At 31.1% G+C, this 14,402-nt stretch overlaps 1 protein-coding gene across 3 annotated transcripts in view; it reads right to left on the reverse strand.

Annotated features, from left to right (window-relative positions):
- Positions 1-1,781: 1,781 nt before the first annotated feature.
- The window catches only part of Rab5 (RAS oncogene family member Rab5), a 30,448-nt gene continuing 17,827 nt past the window's right edge, over positions 1,782-14,402 (reverse strand). For 2 of the 3 annotated variants that reach the window (XM_075296243.1, XM_075296244.1), the window contains exons 2-6: positions 11,489-12,149; positions 11,309-11,429; positions 5,278-5,446; positions 5,089-5,208; positions 1,782-2,210 (exon numbers count right to left, since the gene is read on the reverse strand). In XM_075296243.1, coding sequence (XP_075152358.1) covers positions 5,102-5,208; positions 5,278-5,446; positions 11,309-11,429; positions 11,489-11,757 — 666 coding nt within the window. In that variant the 5' untranslated portion in view covers positions 11,758-12,149 and the 3' untranslated portion in view covers positions 1,782-2,210; positions 5,089-5,101. The remainder of the gene's footprint in view (positions 2,211-5,088; positions 5,209-5,277; positions 5,447-11,308; positions 11,430-11,488; positions 12,150-14,402) is intronic. The other variant, XM_075296245.1, reaches the window with a different exon arrangement.

The following is a 14,402-nucleotide window of genomic DNA, read 5'->3' on the forward strand; positions in this document are numbered from 1 at the left end:
GGACCAATTTTTGTGTGATTGGGGATCGATTTATCTGAGGGCTATATATAACTATACACCAATATGGACCTAGTTAGGCATGGTTGTTAACGGCCATATACTAGCACAATGTACCAAATTTCAACTGACTCGGAGGAAATTTACTCCTCCAAGAGGCTCCAAAACCAAATCTCGGAATCGGTTTATATGGGGGCTATATATGATTATGGACTGATATGGACCACTTTTGGCATGGTTGTTAAATATCATATACTACCACCACGTACCAAATTTCAACTAGATCGGATGAATTTTGCTTCTCCACAAGGCACCGGAGGTCAAATCTGGGGATCGGTTTATATGGGGGCTATATATAATTATGGACTGATATGAACCAATTCATGCATGGTTGTTGGATACCATATACTAACATCACGTAACAAATTTCAACCGAATCCGATGAATTTTGCTCTTCCAAGGGGCTCCGGAGGTAAATTCTGGGGATCGGTTTATATGGGGGCTATACATAATTATGGTCCGATTTCGACCAATTTTGCATGGGTGTTTGAGGTCATATATTAACACCACGTACCAAATATCAACCGAATCAGATGAATTTTGGTCTTCCAAGAGGCTCCGGAGGTTAAATCTGGCGATCGGTTTATATGGAGCTATATATAATTATGCACCGATGTGGAGCAATTTTTGCATGGTCATTAGAGACCATATACTAACACCATGTACCAAATTTCAGCCGGATAGGATGAAATTTGCTTCTCTTAGAGGCTCCGCAAGCCAAATACAATTATGGACCGATATGGACCAATTTTTGCATGGTTGTTAAAGACCATATACTAACACAATGTACCAAATTTCAGCTGGATCGGATGAAATTTTCTTCTCTTAGAGGCTCCGCAAGCCAAATCGGGGGATCGGTTTATATGGGGGCTATATATAATTATTGACCGATGTAGACCAATTTTTGCATAGTTGTTAGAGACCATATACTAACACCATGTACCAAATTTCAGCCGGATCGGATGAAATTTTCTTCTCTTAGAGGCTCCGCAAGCCAAATCTGGGGATCGGTTTATATGGGGGCTATATATAATTATGGACCGATGTGGACCAATTTTTGCATGGTTGTTAAAGGCCATATACTAACACAATGTACCAAATTTCAGCCGGATCGGATGAAATTTGCTTCTCTTAGAGGGTCTGCAAGCCAAATCGGGGGATCGGTGTATATGGGGGCTATATATAATTATGGACCGATGTGGACCACTTTTTTCATGGTTGTTAGGGACCATATACTAACACCATGTACCAAATTTCAGCCTTATCGGATAAAATTTGCTTCTCTTAGAGGGTCTGCAAGCCAAATTTTGGCTAATATAGGGCTATACGTAAAAGTGGACCGATATGGCCCATTTGCAATACCATTCGACCTACATCAATAACAAGTACTTGTGCCAAGTTTCAAGTCGATAGCTTGTTTCGTTCGGACGTTAGCGTGATTTCAACAGACGGACGGACGGACATGCTCAGATCGACTCAGAATTTCACCACGACCCAGAATATATATAGTTTATGGGGTCTTAGAGCAATATTTCGATGTGTTACAAACGGAATGACAAAGTTAATATACCCCCATCCTATGGTGGAGGGTATAGGAAGGCATCAACGATGATCTTTTCATATAGAAAAGTCATCAAAAAATCATCAGAGACGATCTTTTCGTATCGAAAAGTTATCAAAGATAATCTATCAAAATGGAATTCCAATGAATATGCTCAACTGTGTTTTTGTTTTTCGTAAAGTGACTTTATTTTCTATTAAAGAGTTATGGTAGTTTTTTATCATAATGTTCTTGTTTTTACTCATAAAGTGTTGTAGTTGTTTTTATTTTATTTAATTTATAATTATTTATATTATTATCGTTTGTTGTTGATTCTTCCTTTCTTCTGTTATATAGAGAAGAGGGTTGTTGTTCTTCTTGATCTGGTTGTAGTTTAACTGTGTTTTGTTATTTTAATCGGATTTTGTTTTTTTTTTATAATTTCATGCTCACATCTTCCTCATCATACAATATTGTTTTAAATGGATTTCGGGGATCTCCGTTTTTGTATGTTTTCATTCTTTTAATTAAATTTAAATTTTAAATATTTGTTTATTTATAATTATCAGCATAATAATAAATTTTTCAAATCTCTCATTGGAAATTTTATTTTCTGAAAAAGATAGAAGAAGAAAAAAAAACAATGAAAATATTAGTATTAGTTTAGTTAATAAAATGAGAGTCTTTTGCAAAAATTAAGAAATTCTAATGTAGAAGAAACTCTCACTAAACGATGAGTTAGAACCTGTTTTTATACCCTGCGTCACACTGTGGAACAGGGTATTATACGTTAGTGCATATGTTTGTAACACCCAGAAGGAGACGAGATAGACACATGGTGTCTTTGGCAATAATGCTCAGGGTGGGTCCCTGAGTCGATATAACCATGTCCGTCTGTCCGTCCGTCCGTCCGTCCGTCCGTCCGTTCGTCTGTGAACACATTTTTGTGATCAAAGTCTAGGTCGCAATTTAAGTTCAATCGCCTTCAAATTTGGCACATGTTCCTAATTTGGGTCAGAATAGAACCCTATTGATTTTGGAAGAAATCGGTTCAGATTTAGATATAGCTCCCATATATATCTTTCGCCCGATATGCACTAATATGGACCCAGCAGCCAGAGTTTTATACCGATTTGCTTGAAAGTTTGTACAAACATAACACTTAGTCGTATAGTCAAGAGTGCAAAAAATTGATTGAAATCGGTTCAGATTTAGATATAGCTCCCATATATATCTTTCGCCCGATATGGACTAATATGGTCCTAAAAGCCAGAGTTTTGGCCCCATTTGGTTGACATTTTGCACAGAGAGTAGATTTAGCATTGTAGCTATGCGTGCCAAATTTGGTTGAAATCGATTCAGATTTAGATATAGCTCCAATATATATCTTTCGCTCTATATTTATATGGACCCAGAAGCCAGAGTTTCATCCCGATTAGCTTGAAATTTTGCACAAGGAGTACAATTGGTAGTATAGTCATTCATGTGTGCCAAATTTGAGTGAAATCGGTTCAGATTTAGATATAGCTTCCACATATATCTTTCGCCCGATATGGACTTATATGGCCCCAGAAGCCAGAGTTTTGGCCCAATTTGTTTGAAATTTTGCACTAGGAGTACAATTAGTAATATAGTCATATGTGCAAAATTTGATATAGCTCCCATATATATGTTTTTCTGATTTCGACAAAAATGGTCAAAATACCAACATTTTCCTTGGGCGACCAACTTTAGACTTTCCTTACTTGTTTTGATATACGATTATTTACCATAACACTTTTGAACCGAAAACCCGGTTACTTCCGACAACAACAAAATTGTTGTTGTAATCTACCCTTTCACTTATGAAGAGGTTAGCGATCATTTCTTGTCATCACTAGCAAGCAAATCTACCCCAAATATACCAACTTTAAAAAATGTTTTTGAAGCTTTGATCAAATTTTTGTGGTTAGTATGAACAAAACTGTGTTTCTTCGAACCAGTAAATGACCGACCCCTCCTATCAACGACATTTTTTGGGGTATGAAATAATACGAAAATTAAATTTTTTAAAGATATTGAATTTATAGAAAATATCCTCAAAATTTTATTTCTATAAAAAATGTTATCAAAAATTTATTACTATAGGAAATTTTGTCAATTTTTATTTCTATAGAAAATTTTGTCAACATTTTATTTCTATAGAAAATTTTGTCAAAAGTTTATTTCTATAGAAAATTTTGTCAAAATTTTATTTCTATAGGAAATTTTGTCAAAATTTTATTTCTATAGAAAATTTTGGCAAAAATTTTATTTCTATAGAAAATTTTGTCAAAATTTTATTTCTATAGAAAATTTTGTCAAAATTTCATTTCTAAAGGAAATTTTGTCAAAATTTTATTTCTAAAGGAAATTTTGTCAAAATTTTATTTCTAAAGGAAATTTTGTAAAAATTTTATTTCTATAGGAAATTTTGTCAAAATTTCATTTTTATAGGAAATTTTTATAGGAAATTTTGTCAAAATTTCATTTCTATAGGGTATTTTGTAAAAATTCCATTTCTATAGGAAATTTTGTTAAAATTTGATTTCTATAGGAAATTTTGTCAAAATTTGATTTCTATAGAAAATTTTGTCAAAATTTCATTTCTATAGGAAATTTTGTCAAAATTTTATTTCTATAGAAAATTTTGTCAACATTTTATTTCTATAGAAAATTCTATAGAAAATTTTGTAAAAATTTTATTTTTATAGAAAATTTTGTCAAAATTTTATTTTTATAGAAAATTTTGTCAAAATTTTATTCCTAAAAAAATTTTGCCAAATTTTATTTATATAGAAAATGTTTTCAAAATTTTATGTCTATAGAAAATTTTGTCAAAATTTCATTTCTATAGAAAATTTTGTCAAAATTTTATATCTATAGAAAATTTTGTCAAAATTTTATATCTATAGAAAATTTTGTCAAAATTTTATATCTATAGAAAATTTTGTCAAAATTTTATTTCTATAGAAAAATTTGTCAAAATTGTATTTCTATAGAAACATTTTATTTTTATATAAAATGTTGGCAAAACTTTATTTTTATAGAAAATGTCAAAATTTTATTTTTATAGAAAATTTTGAAAAAATTTTCTATAGAATTTTTTTTTCAAAATTTTATTTCTAAAGAAAATTTTATTAACATTTCATTTCTTTAGAAAAATTTTTCTAAATTTTATTTCTTTAGAAATGTTTTGCAAAATTTTATATTTATAGAAAATTTTCTTAAACCTTTATTTCAAATACGATTTTCTTAAAATTCTATTTTTATATAAAATTTTTTAAAAATTTTATTTTTATATAACATTTTCTCAACATTTTATTTCTATAAAAAATTTGGTCAAAAAATTATTAAAATATCAAGAATTCAATCTATCAAACAGTAAAAAATCTACAAGGAAAATCCTGTTTCAATCCTAAACTTAAAATTCCAAATTTTTGCAATATACTTTGTTGCATTGCTTCACTTACCTACAAAAAGACATCACTTGCAGCAATTGGTCGTCTGTCGGGTATTTTCATTTTCATTTAGCCTTCTGCCGGCACCAGCTCCTTGATTATTAGCTCCATCGTTTTTAGGCAATTTCTTGGCTAAAAAAGTGGAAAATATATTTCCATTATTATACTGTTTTAGTGATTCATTACATACAAATTATTTACCTATGGCCAAGAATATATCGTTAACATTCATGCCGGTTTTTGCTGATGTCTCCATAAATAACAAACCATTTTCTTCGGCGTACTGTTTAGCTTCCTCGTATTCCACAGTACGAATATTTGAAAGATCTGCTTTATTACCAGCCAAGGCAATAACTATGTTAGGAGAGGCCTGAAATATATAAAGATGGATACAAACGAATTAAGTTTCAACTCCATAGCAAATGAGTTGTTAGTGTTTTTAGTAAATTCATTTATTCAAAATGAAATAAAATTATAATTAAAACATAAAACATAATGTTGGGCAATTTCTCTATGAATTATATATCAAAATGTCGAATAGATCCGCGTATTTTCGCGATTGACCAAATTTCTGACATTCAACCTAAAGGGGAAAATAATCTGGTAAATCTCAGAGTATATGTAAGTAATCATCATTTTTTTTAAATTTTTTTTTTGTGTGTAGGCTATACATTTTTTTTCTTAAAAATGTCTCATACCAACGATTTGTATGAGTCATAGAAGGGATATATATGAGTAGACACATACATGTTAAATATTATCTGTGTTTTAAGTCTAAATTTCGTACCGAGTTTATTATGAACCGCCCTAGCGGTTTATGAACCGCCCTAGCGTTTCTTGCTTTCTGTCGTTTGATAACATGTGAGATAATATTTGCTAAATAAAATTCAACCCACTACACTTTATTGTTATATGATCATCTTATATTGTGGACATATTTGTGGAGAGGGGCAATGTATGAGAGCAAATTATTCCATGAGCACAATTATACCCAGCAAACAATACCCATTCATTTATAAACTTTTTTGCATATAGCTTTCTTACAATACACATTACCAATTGTCGGTATTATGTTGCTTAGATACTTTGCTTGGCAATTTAATTTCAATAATTTCGCTTTTATGATACCGAAAAAGAATGGAATGTGATCCTTTGCATGTTGTTTTCAATTGTAAACTACTGGCATAAAAAGTCAATATGGAAGTCAAATCTTTTTATAAAAAGAATCGATTGGATCAGCAAAATGGAAAGTAGTGCTACAAAATTTAACTAATTACTGCATTCTCATTTCTGAAAAATTTTTGCTGGGTATGAGTACAGTAGACAAGTTTCAAGATTTATCTCTTATTTGCACTAACTCATCAAAAAATTTAACTAATGCATTACTGCATTCTCTTTTCTGAAAAATTTTTGCTGGGTATGAGTACAGGAGACAAATTTCAAGATTTATCTATTATTTGCACTAACTCATCAAAAAATCAAAAAGAGAATACGTTAAAGTAGCCTTCTTAAAATGTCTAAAGTAGAATGGGAGGTAGTGCTAAAAAATTTAATCAATGGCTTACTACATTTCCAATTTGGAAATTTTTTGATGGGTACAAGGTTTCCGTTTTATATTTCTAACAAAACAAACAAAATATTAATAAGCGAAAATCGCTTTATTCTTTTTCAAAATATTCCCCATTAAGATCTATACACTTTTGCATGCGTTTGAACCAATTTTAGAAGAATTTTTACCACTCTCATTGAGGTATCTTCAAAACATGCATTCTGAGCGCATCAATCGCTTCTTCAGGTTTCGAAAAACGTTGACCTATAATTTTACGGGAATAAAAATAACTCATTCGGTGCCCAGTCATGACTATACGTCGGATATCGCATCAAATCGATGTTTTAAGTGTTCAAGCATGTAGTTGTTTGGGCCGATGTGTGAGAACTCGCATTGTCGTGGTGAAGAGTGATCCGTCTTCGGCGGTTGGTTTTCCTGATTTCTTGGAAGACAAATGGCAAAATATTTCCAATTAAAAATTTGATTGAAGCTGAAAACTTTTTCCATTAAAAACTTCATTAATACAATTAACTTTCTAATCAAACTAAAACCATTAAGTCAATGATTAAAACATTTTTTAAATTTTTAAAAAATGCTTAATCAATTAATTAAAAAGTTAATTGATACAATTAACTTTATAATCAAAGTCGGAAGACAGTTAAAAAAGAATATGGATTTTTTTGATTTTAATTAAATATTTATTTGAACCAATAAATTTGTTAATCTCACTAAAATCACTAAGACAGTGAGGAAGAGATGGAAAATTGTTACGTTTTTGATAAAGGTTAGGTTAAGTTAGGTAGCAGCCCGATATATCGGGCTCACTTAGACTATTCAGTCCATTGTGATACCACATTGGTGATCTTCTCTCTTATCATTGAGTGCTGCCCGATTCCATGTTAAGCTCAATGACAAGGGACCTCCTTTTTATAGCCGAGTCCGAACGGCGTTCCAAATTGCAGTGAAACCACTTAGAGAAGCTTTGAAACCCTCAGAAATGTCACCAGCATTACTGAGGTGGGATAATCCACCGCTGAAAAACTTTTTGGTGTTCGGTCGAAGCAGGAATCGAACCCACGACCTTGTGTATTCAAGGCGGGCATGCTAACCATTGCACCACGTTTTTGATAAAAAAAAATTAATTGAAAAAATTAAATAAATTTTTAATTGAATCAATTAAAAAATTAAATTAAAAATTCATTAAATATTTATTGAAATTTGCTAATGAAATCAATTAAATTTTTAATCAAGTATTTTTGATGCCCAATTAAGGCTGCGATTGATACTATCATTTTCTTGATTGAAGACATTTCAATTAAAAAATGTATTGGGTCAATTAATTTCGTGATGAAATCAGTAAAATATTCTGTATACCACTCGGAGTTGCCTGTTCTGAAGTGCTTTAATTTATTTATCTCAAAAATTCCGTAATACATAGCCTATAAGACCAATTAAATTATATTAATTATAACAAAACCTAAGAAAATCATTCTTATATTTATAAATTACTCAAAATATACGTTATACGTTTATAATATTATCCTTGTAGTATTAAAGTTGCTCCCCAGCCATAAACAAAATAAGAAAAACAAAGAAAAAAATATCATCAAAATAAACCCATAACATGGTAAAAAAAATGAAATAAAAGTACTGAATTAGAAAATAAAATGTAAATATGTAACAGGTTGGCTGATAAATCTGACACATAGATGGCGTCGCTAGTATTAAATGCATATTATTTTTATATAGTACCAACCTTCAAATGATTCGTGTCAAAATTTGACATCTGTAAGTCAATTAGTTTGTGAGATAGAGCGTCTTTTGTGAAGCAACTTTTGTTATTGTGAAAAAAATAGAAAAAAAGCTATTTCGTGTTTTGATAAAATACTGTTTTCTGAAGGGGAAAAAATACGGTGGAGCAGAGTTTTCGGACTCTGCTCCAGGGAAATCAACAATAATTGATTGGTATGCAAAATTCAAGCGTGGTGAAATGAGCACGGAGGACGGTGAACGCAGTAGACACCCGAAAGAGGTGGTTACCGACGAAAACATCAAAAAAATTCTCAAAATGATTTTAATGACCGTAAAATGAAGTTGATCGAGATAGCAGAGGCCTTAAAGATATCAAAGGAACATGTTGGTCATATCATTCATCAATATTTGGATATGCGGAAGCTCTGTGCAAAATGGTTGCCGCGCGAGCTCACATTTGACCAAAAACAACAACATGTTGATGATTCTGAGCGGTGTTTGCAGCTGTTAACTCGTAATACACCCGTGTTTTTCCGTCGATATGTGACAATGCATGAAACATGGCTCCATCACTACACTCCTGAGTCCAATCGACAGTCGGCTGAGTGGACAGCAACCGGTGAACCGTCTCCGAAGCGTGGAAAGACTCAAAAGTCCGCTGGCAAAGTAATGGCCTCTGTTTTTTGGCATGCGCATGGAATAATTTTTATCGATTATCTTGAGAAGGCAAAAACCATCAACAGTGACTATTATATGGTGTTATTGGAGCGTTTGAAGGTGGAAATCGCGGCAAAACGGCCCCATATGAAGAAGAAAAAAGTGTTGTTCCACCAAGACAACGCACCGTGCCACAAGTCATTGAGAACGATGGCAAAAATTCATGAATTGGGCTTCGAATTGCTTTCCCACTCACCGTATTCTCCAGATCTGGCCCCCAGCGACTTTTTCTTGTTCTCAGACCTCAAAAGGATGCTCGCAGGGAAAAAATTTGGCTGCAATGAAGATGTGATCGCCGAAACTGAGGCCTATTTTGAGGCAAAACCAAAATGGTATCAAAAAATTGGAAGGTCGTTAAATCGTTGTATCGCTCTTGAAGGGCACTATGTTGAATAATAAAAACGAATTTTGACAAAAAAAAATGTGTTTTTCTTTGTTAGACCGGGGACTTATCAGCCAACCTGTTATGAGTGTAAAAGCCACAAGTGACTGAAAACATTACACAGATTGGGGTGTAGAGGCAAAAAATGTATTATTTTTATTTTTATTTTAAAAATTTTCCGTAATACAAAGCCTATAAGACCAATTAATTTATATTACTTATAACAAATCCTGAGTAATTATTATTATATTTATAAAGTCAAGTACTCAAATTATTCTATATACATTTAAAATATTATTCCTGCAGTATTAAGTTTCAATCGGAACACATTGTTACATTGAGAAAAAACCCTTAACTCAAGAGGTAGTCCGTTCCACGCACGTGCAAATCTCACCAGAAACGATCTAGAAATTATAGTTCTTCTGATCCGATGTATAAATATCTGTATGTTGCGTGTCGATCGTGAGAACGTATATTCAAGTCGTAGAGGTAAAGGTATGGATTCCCTAATCACCTTGTGGAATAAGCAGATGCTCCGATAGTCAACAAATTTCTTAAATGAGCAGCCAAGAAAACGTTCAACATAGCTAGATAGTGGTACGATTGCTTGGAAATGCTTCATTTGTTGGATTTTGCTCTCTTGAAACACCCATACAGTCGACTGCTGTTTATTTTGTTTCGAAGCATCGCAATCGTATTTTCGGAGCTTTTTTTGCGACCAATCGACACGACACTTTTTTTCAGCTATTGACTAATTGTGTGGTAGCCAACGCGAACAAATGTTCATGCAATATTGAATACATGCTGGTCCCACTAATGCCTAAGATTGTCTCAATCTCGTTGTCGCACGATAGGTCAATATTGGCGCACAGCATCACTAGTTTCTAGAATAAAAACGGATTTCGGACGACCTTCACGAAATCCGTCTTTGAGTGAATTACGACCACGGTTGAATTCACCATACAATCTATAAACACTGGTTCTTGACGGAGCTTCATCGCAAAAAAAATGAAGGTGATCGATGCACTGTTGTTGAGATTATCCACGCCGAATAAAAAAGTTTGTGATTTAATTCCATTTTTACGATATTTTCAGATCACATAAGAAAAGACGAGGGTTATTTTTGTCGAATTTGAAATATTTCGAGATCATCATTTACTAAAAATGTTATAATCCATTTACTAATAATCCGACATCTGTCAAATTTATAGATTTCTTTTTACTGTCATTTAGCAACGAAGAGTGTCATGAATTAAGTCCCGACTTGAGCAAAACATATTTTTCAACGGTTGTTTATGGTAAAATTAATATTGACGGAAGTCATATTGCAGTTAAAATGTGCTAAATAATTTAAAATACAAATAAATTATATAAAAATATCTCTCTACCACAATTCCACATTAATTTTTCGAAGACTTAATCAATCGCTGGTCTCATTGCAATGTATCCGCAAGAAGAAAAAAAAAACATTCATAATAATAGAAAGCCTGAACAAAGCAAGTAAAAGCTTTAATATGCAGTAGGCAGTATTGCAAATTACGAAAATTCCAACAAATGATCAAATTAAAATATCATTGAAATTCTGCGCAATTCTTGTTGGTATCAATGAACTTTGAATGATTACAGCCAAAGAAAACAAAACAAAAAATAATAAATTTATATATACAATTATGTTAACATGACTGATAAACATTTCGATGCAGAACAAAAAGGCTTTGTGGTACCAAAATAAACTCAACAAATACCAAGATAATCTAATAATTTTTTTTACGAATATTTGAAGTAAAGGGGGTTCGTATAGAAATCGTTGATTTTATGTTATCTTTACTCACTTGTTTATGAAGTTCCTTAACCCAGGTTTTTGCACGTTGAAAACTATCTTGATTTTGGATGTCATATACAACAATGGCGGCCTGCGCACCTCTGTAGTACATGGGGGCTAAGCTGTGATATCTGTAGGAATTTAAGATCATGATTATTACAATATCAATTTAATCATGTGATGAACTTACCTTTCTTGTCCTGCAGTATCCCAAATTTCAAATTTCACCACTGTATCTTCTATACATATGGTCTGTGTTAGGAATGCCGCTCCTATCGTACTCTCTTGATATTCATGGAATTGTCCTTTAACAAAACGTAAAACAAGTGATGATTTCCCAACGGCCGATTCGCCCAATAAGACCAATTTGAACTGGCACGATTTACTTTGAGATGTACCATTAGGACGTTGAGCTGTACCACCACCAGCTGAGCCACCAGAACGTGGTGTTGTTGCCATTGTCTTTGTCTTTGTTTTGTGGGGAAAGTTTTTGTTTTCTCTACGGTGGCGACAGTGGAGAACTTGTCGTCCGATTCCTCTTAAACTTTTCTTCGGATTTTTTTGAGTTTTTCGTATATGGATATCTTTTTAATCAATACCAATTGATTACTTCTTCTATTTCTTCTTTAGAATTATACAAATAGGGAGGAAGAAAAGGAATATTTTTGTTTTTAAGATAGAAAATATGCGTATACACCCCTACTGTTGTGTATGCGAAGAACGGAATTAAAGAATAGATATATAAAGCAAAAAATGTGAATGTAACGAAATAATGCTGGTGTGGTAATTATTCCTTAAAGGACGGTTAATCACACTTTTCTGTTTCAAAAAAAATATAATTGGTGAATAATCTGAAAAGAAAACAAGAAGAGAAACAAATTAGGATTTTATTGACTTTAATAATTATAGAATTGATTGAAACTGCCTATATATGGATAATTAAATTATTCTTACATAGAAATCAAAAACATTCAGTGTCGAAGTTGACTCCAGTTAGTTTCTATAGGAAATTTTGTCAAAATTTCATTTCTATGGGAAATTTTGTCAAAATTTAATTTCTATAGAAAATTTAGTCTAAATTTCATTTCTATGGAAAATTTTGTCAAAATTTCATTTCTATGGGAAATTTTGTCCAAATTTGATTTCCATAAGAAATTTTGTCAACATTTCATTTTTATAGGAAATTTTGTCAAAATTTCATTTCCTAGGAAATTTTGTCAAAATTTCATTTCTATAGAAAATTTTGTCAAAATTTTAATTCTATAAAAAATTTTGTCAAAATTTTAATTCTATAAAAAATTTTGTCAAAATTTTAATTCTATAAAAAATTTTGTCAAAATTTTACTTCTATAGAAAATTTTGTCAAAATTCCATTTCTATTGGGTATTTTATAAAAATTCCATTTCTATCGGAAATTTTGTCAAAATTTCATTTCTATCGGAAATTTTGTCAAAATTTCATTTCTATAGAAAATTTTGTCAAAATTTCATTTCTATGGGAAATTTTGTCAAAATTTAATTTCTATAGAAAATTCTCTCAAAATTTCATTTCTATAGGAAATTTTGTCAAAATTTCATTTCTATAGGAAATTTTGTCAAAATTTCATTTCTATAGGAAATTTTGTCAAAATTTCATTTCTATAGGAAATTTTGTCAAAATTTCATTTCTATAGGAAATTTTGTCAAAATTTCATTTCTATAGGAAATTGTCAAAATTTCATTTCTATAGGAAATTTTGTCAAAATTTCATTTCTATAGGAAATTTTGTCAAAATTTCATTTCTATAGGAAATTTTGTCAAAATTTCATTTCTATAGAAAATTTTGTCAAAATTTCATTTCTATGGGAAATTTTGTCAAAATTTCATTTCTATAGGAAATTTTGTCAAGATTTCATTTCTATTGGGTATTTTGTAAAAATTTCATTTCTTTAGGAAATTTTGTCAAAATTTCATTTCTATAGGAAATTTTGTCAAAATTTCATTTCTATATGAAATTTTCTCAAAAATTTCATTTCTATTGGGTAAAAATTTCATTTCTATAAGAAATTTTCTCAAAATTTTATTTCTATCAGAAATATTATCAAAATTTCATTTCTATAGAAAATTTTGTCAAAATTTTAATTCTATAGAAAATTTTGTCAAAATTTTATTTCTATAGAAAATTTTGTGTTCCTGTTCAATATTCCTGTTAAAATAACATTTTAGCACATCTGACAGCATAGTGTAATGCAATTAAAATTAACAACTTTGACAATAAAATATCTTATGGGTTTCCAATAACGCATTTACGTCTATGGATAGAGCACCATCAACATAGTTTCTATATCACTTAATTTCATACATACATAGACAAGGAATGGAAAAACGCCCCTAAACTCAAAAGTAACTACTGAGTCCGGCATGGAAACATGACCTTAGATAACATATGTATTGGGACAGTTAAATTTTTATGGGGTCTTTAAAAATGTTTAAAGGCTGAAAATAAATTGTGTCAAATGTTTATATGCAGAAAGTACGACTTTATTTGAGGAAGAAAACTAACTGCGCAAGAATTTCGATTCTATCCCGGACTATGACAAAAGTTGAGTAATAGATTCTTTGCTTCTGCTTTGAATTCTTAAATGTGGACTCATCTCCAAAAAAAATGGTTCCATCCAAATGTGAAAATCCATTTATTAGGGGCTATATCTATTTATATATGTATAGTCCGAAATATTTTCAGGTATATTTTTATTATAACTGATTGTAATCAAAATATTGTATTCAAAAATCAACATCGATACGATTAGCTTTGTTATCAGTGGGTTTTCTAATTTACAATATAACACAAAAATGAATGATTCATGGGCAGACGGAAAATATGATAACATACCAACTACTTTGAAATAACCGAAAATCCCAACCAAAACATTTGATAAGATTGGTCAAAACAAGACAAATCAAATAATTCTCAGACGAGTGACGTAAAGTCAACTATATTTATGTTAAAGTTATACAATCTTTTAGTTTATTACCAGAGAGCATGATTTTCGAAGCAATAATCAATGCTAGTTCCAACTGAAACAATTAAACATCTTGAAACATTAAACGTCTTGACATAAGTTC

The sequence above is a fragment of the Haematobia irritans genome, chromosome 2 (assembly GCF_050003625.1).
Source record: "Haematobia irritans isolate KBUSLIRL chromosome 2, ASM5000362v1, whole genome shotgun sequence".
NCBI lineage: Eukaryota > Metazoa > Arthropoda > Insecta > Diptera > Muscidae > Haematobia > Haematobia irritans.